The sequence below is a fragment of the Oncorhynchus masou genome, chromosome 22 (genome assembly GCF_036934945.1).
Source record: "Oncorhynchus masou masou isolate Uvic2021 chromosome 22, UVic_Omas_1.1, whole genome shotgun sequence".
Taxonomy (NCBI): Eukaryota; Metazoa; Chordata; class Actinopteri; order Salmoniformes; family Salmonidae; genus Oncorhynchus; species Oncorhynchus masou.
Window position 1 is genome coordinate 30,795,599 of NC_088233.1, and position 13,481 is coordinate 30,809,079.

General features: G+C 43.7%; 1 protein-coding gene across 1 annotated transcript in view; it reads left to right on the plus strand.

The window, feature by feature from the left end:
• LOC135509311 (FERM domain-containing protein 4A-like) overlaps positions 1-13,481 on the plus strand; it is a 106,276-nt gene that overhangs the window by 68,679 nt on the left and 24,116 nt on the right. The window contains 7 exon segments of the mRNA XM_064929854.1: positions 3,196-3,279; positions 3,407-3,472; positions 3,690-3,747; positions 3,859-3,945; positions 10,133-10,209; positions 11,088-11,226; positions 11,407-11,548. Coding sequence (XP_064785926.1) covers positions 3,196-3,279; positions 3,407-3,472; positions 3,690-3,747; positions 3,859-3,945; positions 10,133-10,209; positions 11,088-11,226; positions 11,407-11,548 — 653 coding nt within the window.

Sequence of the window (13,481 nt, forward strand, 5' to 3'; positions counted from 1 at the left end):
CAGGACCTGCCTTTGTCTGCCTGTCCTCCATCGCTCTATCCCTCTCAATCTCTTCTCTCATCTCCAGTCTCCCGATTCACTCACTCCATCCAGACTGAAGAGTCTGACTTTAGGGAGGGTCACTGGAGCATATTTCTTTGTGTGTGTGAGTGAGTGAGTGAGTGAGTGAGTGAGTGAGTGAGTGAGTGAGTGAGTGAGTGAGTGAGTGAGTGACAGGGCTCCACAGTGCATGACTCCTAACCAATTAAGAACAGAGCAGTGAAACAGGGTGAGACGAAGGCCAGGGTAGTTAAGACCTCAGCTTCCCAGCTCACATGATGAGGCTTCTGCCCCCTAAAACAACTTATCCTCTATTGATTTGCAGTTTTATGGTGTAGAGAGGTGCTAGCTTACATTTAGGCAGGCTTGAGATGTCGTTTACAAAATGCCATGTAGTGCAGTATGTTTTCTGCTTCATTGTGTAACCCGCTATTGTGTAAATGGTTGTTTGCAATGCTGGTAATCATGCTACTATGTTCCTTAGAATAAAGATGCATTGGATGTCTTCATGGTTAAAGGAACATATGAGCTGTGTTCGAATACTAACCACACGAACCATACTATTTGTAACATAAATTGACTATGTACTTTGCTTATTGGTCATAGTATGGATATAGTTTGTATGCCAAAAGTTCCTGGATGTCGTACTAAACTCGCCAAAATACAAAGTATACAAGCAGTGGACACTTCTTCTGTGCTTTTAGGGCCCATAATACAATTCTTCAGAAAATGGTTGTGGCTTCACAACGTTTTCTGATTGAAAATGGCAGAATTTCATTCCTTTAACTAATTATGACAAATGTTAAGAAAATGTTGTGCAATGTAAAAAAGTAATAACTTTTCAAATAATTTACGCTACATGTTATGTTGGCTGACAAATTGTTAGCTACGCTATTTTTACAAACCACACCATATCATTACAGCAGTATGTACTGGTAATTTAACTAGCTACCTAATGTTAGTTGGCTACTAATACATCGAACTTGCCAGTATATTAACTATATGTCATTCTTAGCTTCACTAAGTGGAATAGTCATTGTGCATTCTTAAGGGTCATTGTTAATTCTCTCCGGCTATCTACTCCGATTCCAGAGCTCTCTCGTCTGAGTGTGCCAGAGCGCAGAATAGCTGATGATTTACGAACGCTCAACCCAGTTGAATATGGCCTGTGTCAGAAAACGTTGGCAAAATGCATGATTCAATTGTTGCCAGCAGCACAGTTACAGTCACCAACACTGTGGATAACATGAAAACAACCTTACCAGCTCTTGCAAGGGCGAGTAAAATGGTCAGAGTGAGGTGTTCTCTCATTAGTGTCTGGAAGTAGCTCGCAAGCTAGCCAACGTTAGCCAGTTAGCTTGGGTGCTTGACTGCCATTGGGAGGTCAGAACACTCGGATCAACCCTACTCCTCGGCCAGAGCGTACATTGACACTGGCAGTGTGCGCTCTGAATTTACCAACGGACAATCTGCCAACGCTCTGAATTTACCAACACCCAGAGCGCACTCCAGGTTCAATTTACAAACACACCCAAAATCATAAAATGTCTAGCTAGTAATTTGTTATGCTAACAAGCTAGCAAGAGGTTGCATAGCAACAGCATCAACTTCTGGTAGACAGGCGAAGCGTTAGCATGCTCAACTGAAAGGATACCGTTCATTTACAGTATACTAAAATGAACTAATAGTATATACTCAATAAGTATGTAGAATACAGTATGTTAGTATGGGTATTCGAACACAGCTATGGTCGTATAACTTAGAGCAGTACAGGATAAGGATTCTTTGTCAGTGTGTGAGCGTGGAGGGCGTAACTAGTCAGTTGTACAACTGAACGCATCTTCTGCATTTAGTGGGTTAATTGCCTTGCTCAGGGACAGAACTACAGATTGTTGCCTTGTCAGCTCAGGGATTTAATCCAGCAACCTTTCAGTTACTGGCCCAATGCTCTAACCACTAGGCCAGTGGCCAGGCCAGTGTAAATAAGAGAGTCAAACAGCATTCACCTTTGATCCCATTTCCTCATCCTCACAGGGAACATAAATAAACATGGCATCCCACAACTCTGGAATGTGTAACTTATTACGCTATATATTACACTAACATTGTAAGCGTTTATGTTACTGGTTGCCCGTCCATTCCTGGTGAAGGCTGCTGGGGCTGTGGCGTCCAGATCAGGTGGTAAAGGTTGGGATTGAGGACCATTGCTCTCGCCCACATGAAAAAATACTATAGTATTATGGTTAAATACCATAGTATTCAATGTAGTGTTTTTGCGGACTTTAGTATAATGTAGTATGTGCTATAGTACTAATAGTATACTACTAAATTCTATAGTAAGTACTACACATGTGTTGTATAGCATTCTACAGTATACTATAGTTTACTACAGAATGATATATTAAGTACTGTAGTATTCTATAGTAAACTGTAGTATTTTTTCATGTGGGAGATCAGGTATTGTATGGGTTATTATATTTCCAGTGTTGGCTTTCCTTTTTCCAGGCCTTTCCCTCAGTCTCAGGGGGCTGGGAGGTTTAGGGGATTACAGAGGGGTTTAAGACTGAGAGTCTGAAGTCTGGGGTCTCGCTATCTCTTCCCCTCTCTCTCTCTGCTCCACCTCTCTGCCAAAGCAAATGAAGAAGATAATAAACAAAAGTGAAATAAACAATAAAAATTATCAGTGAACATTACACTTGCAAAAGTTCCAAAAGAATAAAGACATTTCAAATGTCATATTATGTCTATATACAGTATTGTAACGATCTCTCTCTCGCTCTCTCTCTCTTTCTCTCTCTCTCTCTCTCTCTCTCTCTCTCTCTCTCTCTCTCTCTCTCTCTCTCACGCACTCCCTCTCACACTCTCTCTCTCTCTATCTGCAGCTGTTCCCAGCTGTGGACTGTCTCATCAGTCCCCCTGAAACACAGCAGGGCAGCATTAGTTTCCCCACCCTGTCAGTTACAAACTCTGGCCCCCCAGCCATAGTTTATTCTTTGGGAAGTCAATACCTCATTGAAGTAGATAAACAACACACCATTGGAGACACCCTTGGATTGGTTTATATCGCTTATGCCAATCTGTCTCCACCACCTCTTGGCAGTTTGAAATCAGTGTGTGTTCACAGTAATGACGTGTGTGTTTCTGTGTGTGTCACAGTAACGACGTGACGAGGTCAGACCTGAAGAAGCTTCCAGCTCTGCCGACTCAGGCCCTGAAGGAACACCCATCTCTGGCATACTGGTGAGTCCCAGCCTGTCTTATTGGCCCAGTTGACCAGGGCCATCAAACACTACCTCCTGTTTGCCCGACCTGGCTGCCTGGTTGATATGTGTGATTGATTAAATGTTGTGTATGTTTTCTGTTCCAGTGAGGACCGGGTGATAGAACACTACAAGAAGCTGAACGGACAGTCCAGAGGGCAGGCCATAGTCAAGTAAGACTGGAGAGGGGAAGGGTGTGTGTGTTTCTTATGTGTCTCATGTTCTCTCCCTCTTGAGCTGTGTGTGTTCATCTCTCACACATGCTGGGTGTCTACTGCGTATGTATCCGTATGTGTGTGAGTGTGTGTGTTTTTATGACGCTCTCTGTTCCGTAGTTGATGTGAAGTTGAACACTGTGAACTCTCTGACTGATGTCTCTGTCTGTCTCAGTTATATGAGCATCGTTGAGTCTCTGCCTACGTATGGAGTACATTACTACACTGTTAAGGTACAACCTAAATCACTTACAGTCTCTCTGTCCTGGGGTTGGCTTTGGGGGACTATGAAATACACACACACACACACACGCTCTGATGTGTGTATCCTATCTCTGTGGCAGGATAAACAGGGCATCCCGTGGTGGCTGGGCCTGAGTTATAAAGGAATCTTCCAGTATGACTACCAGGACAAGGTCAAGCCCAGGAAGGTAAGACTTTCATTCTCGTTCTCTCCCTCTCACTCCATTATGTCTGACTTTCAGAAAGATGTAACACTGTCCTCCCATCAGTTAACCTGTAGTCTGTTAAAGCCTCTCACCTTTGACCCTGGAAAAGACTAGTATCATTCCTTCTGGCTGGATGAACCGACACTCACACACTCCCACATGTGTACTCTGACCCCTCAGTCCTGTTCTAGTGTGTGTGTGTGTGTGTGTGTGTGTGTGTGTGTGTGTGTGTGTGTGTGTGTGTGTGTGTGTGTGTGTGTGTGTGTGTGTGTGTGTGTGTGTGTGTTTGCACATTCCAGTCTAAATGTCTCCCCACTGTTCTCCCCACATTCCTGCTCTATCCCATAATAGTCCCAGAGCCTGAGGTTTCCTAGGTTACATCACCACAGGGACAGAATGGGAATGCTGGCCTAGTCTCCTATTCTAGGTCACATAATTATTTGGTGGTTTGAGATTCCAATGTTAGTATCAGGTAGAAAGGTGCTCTTTAGGAACAATGGCTCTCTTGGATCCTTCATTATTGGAAGGATGTTTTCTCCCCATATCTCCCCATTTGTAGACTTAAACACACACATACACACACACACACACACACACACACATTGAAAGGTAGTGGGTCATGCCAGGTTGAAAGTGGTCTGTACTACAATAGAGTGAATGTGTTCCAAGGGTTTGGAGGGGAGGAGCAATGAAGGGAGGTTCAGGTTTTCATGTTCTGGCTTCTCATCAGCATACTAATGTTATCTACACATGCAGCACCCTGAAAACACAGAGAGAGGGAGGGCACTTTAAAGATGACTATTAATGTCTTTAATAACCGTCTTTAATAACCGTCTTTAATAACAGTCTTTAATAACTGTCTTTAATAACCGTCTTTAATAACGGTCTTTAATAACCGTCTTTAATAACCGTCTTTAATAACTGTCTTTCATAACCGTCTTTCATAACCGTCTTTAATAACGGTCTTTAATAACCATCTTTCATAACCGGCTTTAATAACTGTCTTTCATAACTGTCTTTCATAACTGTCTTTAATAACCGTCTTTAATAACTGTCTTTCATAACCGTCTTTAATAACTGTCTTTAATAACCTTCTTTCATAACCGTCTTTCATAACCGTCTTTAATAACCGTCTTTAATAACTGTCTTTCATAACCGTCTTTAATAACCGTCTTTAATAACGGTCTTTAATAACCGTCTTTCATAACCATCTTTAATAACCGTCTTTCATAACCGTCTTTAATAACCGTCTTTAATAACCGTCTTTAATAACTGTCTTTCATAACCGTCTTTAATAACGGTCTTTAATAACCGTCTTTCATAACTGTCTTTCATAACCGTCTTTAATAACCGTCTTTCATAACCGTCTTTAATAACTGTCTTTAATAACAGTCTTTAATAACCGTCTTTAATAACTGTCTTTCATAACCGTCTTTAATAACCGTCTTTCATAACCGTCTTTCATAACCGTCTTTAATAACCGTCTTTAATAACCGTCTTTAATAACTGTCTTTCATAACCGTCTTTAATAACCGTCTTTAATAACCTTCTTTCATAACCGTCTTTCATAACCGTCTTTCATAACCGTCTTTCATAACCGTCTTTAATAACCGTCTTTAATAACCATCTTTCATAACCGTCTTTAATAACCGTCTTTCATAACCGTCTTTAATAACCGTCTTTAATAACTGTCTTTCATAACCGTCTTTAATAACCGTCTTTCATAACCGTCTTTCATAACCGTCTTTAATAACTGTCTTTCATAAACGTCTTTAATAACCGTCTTTAATAACTGTCTTTCATAACCGTCTTTAATAACCGTCTTTCATAACCGTCTTTAATAACTGTCTTTAATAACAGTCTTTAATAACCGTCTTTAATAACTGTCTTTCATAACCATCTTTAATAACCGTCTTTCATAACCGTCTTTCATAACCGTCTTTCATAACCGTCTTTAATAACCGTCTTTAATAACTGTCTTTCATAACCGTCTTTAATAACCGTCTTTCATAACCGTCTTTCATAACCGTCTTTAATAACTGTCTTTCATAAACGTCTTTAATAACCGTCTTTAATAACCGTCTTTCATAACCGTCTTTAATAACAGTCTTTAATAACCGTCTTTCATAACCGTCTTTAATAACTGTCTTTCATAACTGTCTTTCATAACCGTCTTTAATAACCGTCTTTAATAACCGTCTTTCATAACCGTCTTTCATAACTGTCTTTAATAACTGTCTTTCATAACCGTCTTTAATAACGGTCTTTAATAACCGTCTTTCATAACCGTCTTTAATAACTGTCTTTAATAACCGTCTTTAATAACTGTCTTTAATAACCGTCTTTAATAACCGTCTTTAATAACTGTCTTTCATAACCGTCTTTAATAACGGTCTTTAATAACGGTCTTTCATAACCGTCTTTCATAACCGTCTTTAATAACTGTCTTTCATAACCGTCTTTAATAACGGTATTTAATAACCGTCTTTCATAACCGTCTTTAATAACTGTCTTTCATAACCGTCTTTAATAACCGTCTTTCATAACCATCTTTAATAACCGTCTTTAATAACCGTCTTTAATAACTGTCTTTCATAACCGTCTTTAATAACCGTCTTTAATAACTGTCTTTCATAACCGTCTTTAATAACTGTCTTTCATAACCGTCTTTGACCCCCTAACTGTCTTTCATAACTCCAGCGTTGGTTTCAATGAAGGTTGAGACCCAGTCAAAAGCTGTGTATTAAGCTTGGGCATTAGGTTATACTATCATTATGTCAAACACGGTTTTCAATGTTTAGTTTAGACTGTTTTTGTTTTGAGTTTTACCTTAGGAATATGTTGTCTGTGTGTGTGGCAGCTGCATTTTTATCAGTTCATTTTTACCAGTGTACATCCTGTCGTGACTAGACCACCACTGTAAGGCTTTCTGACTGTTTATTTGGGGTAGTTTAAATACTTTACCCCTAACCCCACTTCCCCTTACACACGCACGCACACACATGCACACACACACACACGCACGCAAACACACACACACACACACACACACACACACACATACACACACACACACACACACAGAGAGAGAGAGAGAGTTACAGCTAAACCACAACCAGTAAAAATGCCTTGTTAGTGAGTTGTGAGACACTTTATGGTTTGTGAGTGACTGAGGCAGATGCTGATTTAGATTTTCTTGATAGAGATTAAGCCTATGTCTCTGCTAGCTCGTGTGTTACCGGGTCAGAGAAGTATATGAAGGTATGAAACAGTGCTGAAAAACAACAGGAAGCCATGGGCAGGTCTCCATAGTGACAAAAGAACAACCTGGAAACATGTAAAGCCCCCACCCTAACTGCCCTCCACCTTTCTGAGGGGGGGGACAGGGAAGGGAATCAGGGAGAGGGAAGGGGATGTAATGCTTCTCTCCAGTATTACTGAGTCATTATAGACCATTCTATTCTTCATACAATCCCATGGGTATCCCCTAGGGACTTCAAGCTTTCTCAGTTCTGATCTTTTCTTTGTACACGCACACGCACACACACGCGCGCACATCACACACACACACACACACACACACACACACACACACACACACACACACACACACACACACTGGCCTAACAGTGGACACCCTTTGCCATTCTCAGTGCTGTGTGGAAAGTGTCACCATGTCTGTATCTGATATTGTTGTTCAGATTATTCAAAGTTTCTCTAAAGCTGTTAATATATACACCACATCACTTATATAACTCCTTTCATTTGTTAGTTATCATAATAACAACCCATAACTCCTTTCTCGTTGAATTTCTCATTGTGATGTGCTGTACATGTTGAAGTAGCCTTCCTGGAAAGTGTGACTGTGGTCTGCAGTAACGTTCTATGGTCCATTGACTGATAACTAAAGCCTGATATGAGGGGAGTTTAAAGCGATGGTTTGTGGCAGCACACAGGGTGTGTAGGCTTCAGTCTATTCCCTGCACTAACAAACCTGATCACACTAGTTGAATACCATAACAGCTACTGGGATGTATGTGACACTAGTGCCAGTATTGTCTGATGTGACACTAGAGCCAGTATTGTCTGATGTGACACTAGAGCCAGTGTTGTCTGATGTGACACTATCGCCAGTGTTGTCTGATGTGACACTAGAACCAGTGTTTTCTGATGTGACACTAGAGCCAGTGTTGCCTGATGTGACACTAGAGCCTGTGTTGCCTGATGTGACACTAGAGCCAGTGTTGTCTGATGTGACACTATCGCCAGTGTTGCCTGATGTGACACTAGAGCCAGTGTTGTCTGATGTGACACTAGTGCCAGTGTTGTCTGATGTGACACTAGAGCCAGTGTTGCCTGATGTGACACTAGAGCCAGTGTTGCCTGATGTGACACTAGAGCCAGTGTTGCCTGATGTGACACTAGAGCCAGTGTTGTCTGATGTGACACTAGAGCCAGTGTTGTCTGATGTGACACTAGAGCCAGTGTTGTCTGATGTGACACTAGAGCCAGTGTTGTCTGATGTGACACTAGAGCCAGTGTTGTCTGATGTGACACTAGAGCCAGTGTTGTCTGATGTGACACTATCGCCAGTGTTGTCTGATGTGACACTAGTGTCAGTGTTGCCAGTGTTGAGTTCATAAGATGGGGCCACCCTCCAACCTAGTTACGAGGGAGCATGTGTGTGTCAAGCACTCTCTTGCTGGAAAGCTGTTGCACACACTCTCCCTATCTGTAATCACACACGTACACCCTCTCTCTCTCCTATTCTTAGCACCATGCTCCATTAAGTGTTCCAACTCCATTGAGTGTACAGTTCACCGAGCATAACTGCACAGATTATCTCACACGTACACGCACACACACGCTCACACACACTCTTAGTTACATACAGTAACACGCTCACACACACTCTTAGTCCCAACGCTGTGTTTATACATTTGTTTTTTCTCCATCAGATCCCCCTCCTCTCCTCTGTTCCTCTTATCCATCTCTCTCCATTCTTTTCCCAGGCTGTTATGATTCCCGGGCTGTGCCCCCTCGTCTTCTTCTTCCTCTCTCTGTCCTCCTCTCTCCCTGTCCTCCCTCACCCTGCCAGTTAACTTTGTTTTCTCCTGTTGTTCTGTACAGAGTTCGTGTGTTAAGCGTTTCTTAAACCATCTCACTACCTTTGCATCTCTACCACCACCATTGTTGGTGTGTGCTGCTTGTGTGTCTCTATGTGTGTGTTTCCCAGTTCCCAGCTGCTAGTGCTGTAGTGTCTCCAGTGTAACAGTAACTGCGGGTGTCTCTGCTCTCTGTGTAACGAGAGACAGACCTCGTCAGGCAGTTTATATGTTTGTGTGTCTGAAGAGTTGGGCTGGCTGGCTGACTAAACAAAGCAAACGTGCTATGTTTGGTGAGGCCACAGTAATCCTCTCCCCACTCACCCTCCCTCCCTTTCCCAGCCACAGAGCCCAGAGCAGGAAGCGTACTCCTCGAGGGAGAGAGGAGGGGTCAGGGTGGAGGGAGGGGGGAGGGTCTTAGCCTGGCTACAGGAGAGGAGGAAACTTTACTTCACACACACTCTCACACTCTCCCAAACACACACACTCGCTCACTTGCCTACAGCTGGTAAACACCCTCCGACTCAGAACTTTCTGTTCCCCTGCACCTGGGGAGGATTTAACACACACGCACACACACACACACACACACACACACACACATGGAGGAGACTTTCTCACCCAGCGGGGCTTGGTTTTATTTAAAGAGGAGCTGATGGTTCGTAAAGAGGATGGGAAAGAAGGGAAGAAAAAACCTCCCCCCTCCCTCTCTCAAGGGGGTGAGGTCATTCAGCTGGGGGAAGAGTTCTGGACGAGCCCGCTGGGTCTGGATCTGATCAGAGACCCTTACCTCATGTCCTCCCTCTTTCCTCTCCTCCCTCTCTCCTCTCTTCACTCCTCCTCCTCACTCCTCTCCTATTCTTTCTGTTTTTGGGGTGTTGCAAAACCAATCCTAACTCTCAGTGGATGTACAGGGAAGTCATATCCAGCCGGGAGTGTGTTTCTGCCTTCTCAAGCTTCTGTGTCTGTTTGTATCTCAGTTTGAAGTCTGTGAGCCTCTTTCAGTTCAAAAGTGTGTGTGTGCGTGCGTGTGTGCGTGTGTGTGTGTGTGTGTGCATCCTCAGGTGTTCCAATGGCGTCAGCTGGAGAACCTCTACTTCAGAGAGAAGAAGTTCTCAGTGGAAGTTCATGACCCCAGGAGGTAAATCTATATCACCTCTCTGTGTGTGTGTGTGTGTGTGTGTGTGTGTGTGTGTGTGTGTGTGTGTGTGTGTGTGTGTGTGTGTGTGTGTGTGTGTGTGTGTGTGTGTGTGTGTGTGTGTGTGTGTGTGTGTGTGTGTGTGTGTGTGTGTGTGTGTGTGCGGGGGGGGTTGTATCAGAAAGTAACTCTGTAGTAGAGAGGACCCTTTTCCATCTGCCCTGATAATATATAAGAGAGAGATGAACGAGAGATGAACGAGAAAGAGAGAGAGAGGCGAGGAGAGAGAGAGACGAGAGAAAAGGAGAGAGACAGGCAGAGAGAAAAGGAGAGAGACGGGCAGAGAGAGAGAGATGAGAGAAAAGGAGAGAGACGGGCAGAGAGAGAGAGAGATGAGAGAAAAGGAGAGAGACGGGCAGAGAGAGAGAGATGAGAGAAAAGGAGAGAGACGGGCAGAGAGAGAGAGAGATGAGAGAAAAGGAGAGAGACAGGCAGAGAGAAAAGGAGAGAGACGGGCAGAGAGAGAGAGATGAGAGAAAAGGAGAGAGACGGGCAGAGAGAGAGAGATGAGAGAAAAGGAGAGAGACGGGCAGAGAGAAGAGAGAGCTGTTTTATTGGAGGCAGTAGTTAGTAGAGATACAGCTAACTTTCTGTATAAACACTGTAGAGTAAATCATGTCATGGGAGTCAACGTGTGTGGTACTGCTGAACATCACTAGTAGACATAGCCTCTTTCTTTTCTAGAATAAGCGTGTTGTCCCTTGCGTCAGGCCCTGCTATAGGCCGTTGGGGTGTGTGTGTACGTGCGCGTGTGTATGTTCTTTAATTTACTGTGTGTATTCAGTGTGTATAAGGAGGCCTTGTGTCCGTCTCTACTGTAGGGCGTCGGTGACCAGAAGGACATTTGGCCACAGTGGTATAGCTGTCCACACCTGGTACGCCTGCCCTGCTCTCATTAAGTCTATCTGGGCCATGGCCATCAGCCAACACCAGTTCTACCTGGACCGCAAGCAGAGCAAGGTATCACAGAATCACTGGGGAGGTTGTAGAATGAGTATGGGATTCTAGGATGAGTGTTGGAGACTAGAGTGTGTGTAGTTCTAGAGTGTGGTATAGCATCACCATATCAGTAGAAGCAAGCAGAAATAGAGGATTTTGATTTAGAAGATATAATATCTCCACCTGTGTGTGCGTGTGCAGTCTAAGATCCATGCGGCTCGTAGCCTCAGTGAGATAGCCATCGACCTGACGGAGACTGGCACTCTGAAGACATCTAAACTGGCCAACATGGGCAGCAAGGGCAAGATCATCAGCGGCAGCTCTGGCAGTCTGCTCTCCTCAGGTAAGTCTCTCTGTGTGTGGCTGCTTTTGTCTGTGGCCTGCAGTACCCTTACCCTACACTCCACCCCATAATGTTGAGGCCCTGGCCTCTATATGTAGTGTGGTAGAAGAGAGGGGGATAGATGGAAGAGAGGATAAGAGAGGGATGTAGTGGAGAGGGGGGGCAGCTTTGTCCTGGTCTCTTGGACAATGACTCTCTGTGTAGAGGGAGGTCATGTGGTTAGAAAGAGATCTGTGGGAGGAGACAGTGGTAACCCCCCCTCCATCCCCTATCTAGGCCAGGGCAGAGGTCTGTGGGAACCGAGTTAGAGAGGACAGGGCTGTGAATCTACCTTTAAACGTCAGGACAGAAACCCTTGATGTTTTCCCAAAGGCCGTTTCCACCAACATTGTGGAAGTGTGAAAGGCATAGGCAAGGTCAACTAATGTTTAGTGAAAGTGCTAGTAGTTTAGAGTGAGAGAGAAAAGAGCGGTACACACATACTGCCAACTGTGTGTGTGCATGTATGTGCAAAGGTCATTTCCACACACAGCTGACACCTTATGAAATCAATTAAGGGAGACCAGGGTTGGTTGTCACACTTTTTACTCTTGTGTGTATTTCTCAGCACCAGTATATCGTACAGGACTCTTTTCAATATCAGGAGAAAGACCAAGGTCTTGTGTTGAAATGGGGATGCTTTTTATCCTCATATCGAACATGGAGTTATTAGCCATCAAACACACTCTTTCTACTTGTGACAACCAGCGGCGTTGGAAGTCACATAGTATGGGTTTGGTTGTCACAATGTAACGTATTCGTTTTGTAACAGGAAATTAAGCCACACAGCAAGCCTTTCTTTGATCCAACGATATTCCTAACTAAATTCATAATATTATACTTTGAGAATATCATATTACATTTTGAGTACATTTGTGTGTGTATGTGTCTGTGATTGCACATGCATGTGTGTGGATGTGTACTATTTCTCCTGTCCCATGTTTCTCTGGATCTGCCACTCTCTCTCTTCCTCACTTTGTGTCTTGCTGTTTCTCAGCTACAGTATCTCTATATTACTCTTCTCTCTGTCTTGTCCTCTCACCCTCTCCATTCAGTGTTTTTATCCCCGCTCTTACACACACACACACACTAGGTGACCTAAATTGGGACATGCTTAACACCACCGGCCATCCTACAATCTAAACTTGATGCCCTCAATCTCACACAAATTATCAATGAACCTACCAGGTACAACCCCAAATCAGTAAACACAGGCACCCTCATAGATGTCATTCTAACTAACTCACTGCCCAAATACACCTCTGCTGTTTTCAATCAAGATCTCAGCGATCACTGCCTCATTGCCTGCATCCGTAATGGGTCTGCGACCAAATGACCACCCCTCAAACGCTCCCTGAAACACTTCTGCGAGCAGGCCTTTCTAATCGACCTGGCCGGGATATCCTTGAATGACATTGACCTCATCCCGGCAGTAGATGATTCCTGGCTATTTAAAGTGCCTTCCTCACCATCTTAAATAAGCATGCCCCTCTCAAAAAATGTAGAACTAGGAATAGATATAGTCCTTGGTTCACTCCGGACCTGTCTGCCCTTGACCAGCACAAAAACATCATGTGGCGTTCTGCATTAGCATCGAATAGCCCCCGGGATATGCAACCCCTCTTCAAAGGGGGTGACACTCTATACCCAAACTGCTACAGACCTATATCTATCCTACCCTGTCTTTCTAAGGTCTTCGAAAGCCAAGTTAACAAACAGATTACTGACTATTTCGAATCCCACCAAACCTTCTCCGCTATGCAATCTGGTTTCCGAGCTGGTCATGGGTGCACCTCAGCCACACTCAAGGTTCTAAACGACATCATAACCGCCATTGATAAGAGACTTTACTGTGCAGCAGTATTTATCGACCTGGCCAAGGCTTTCGACTCTG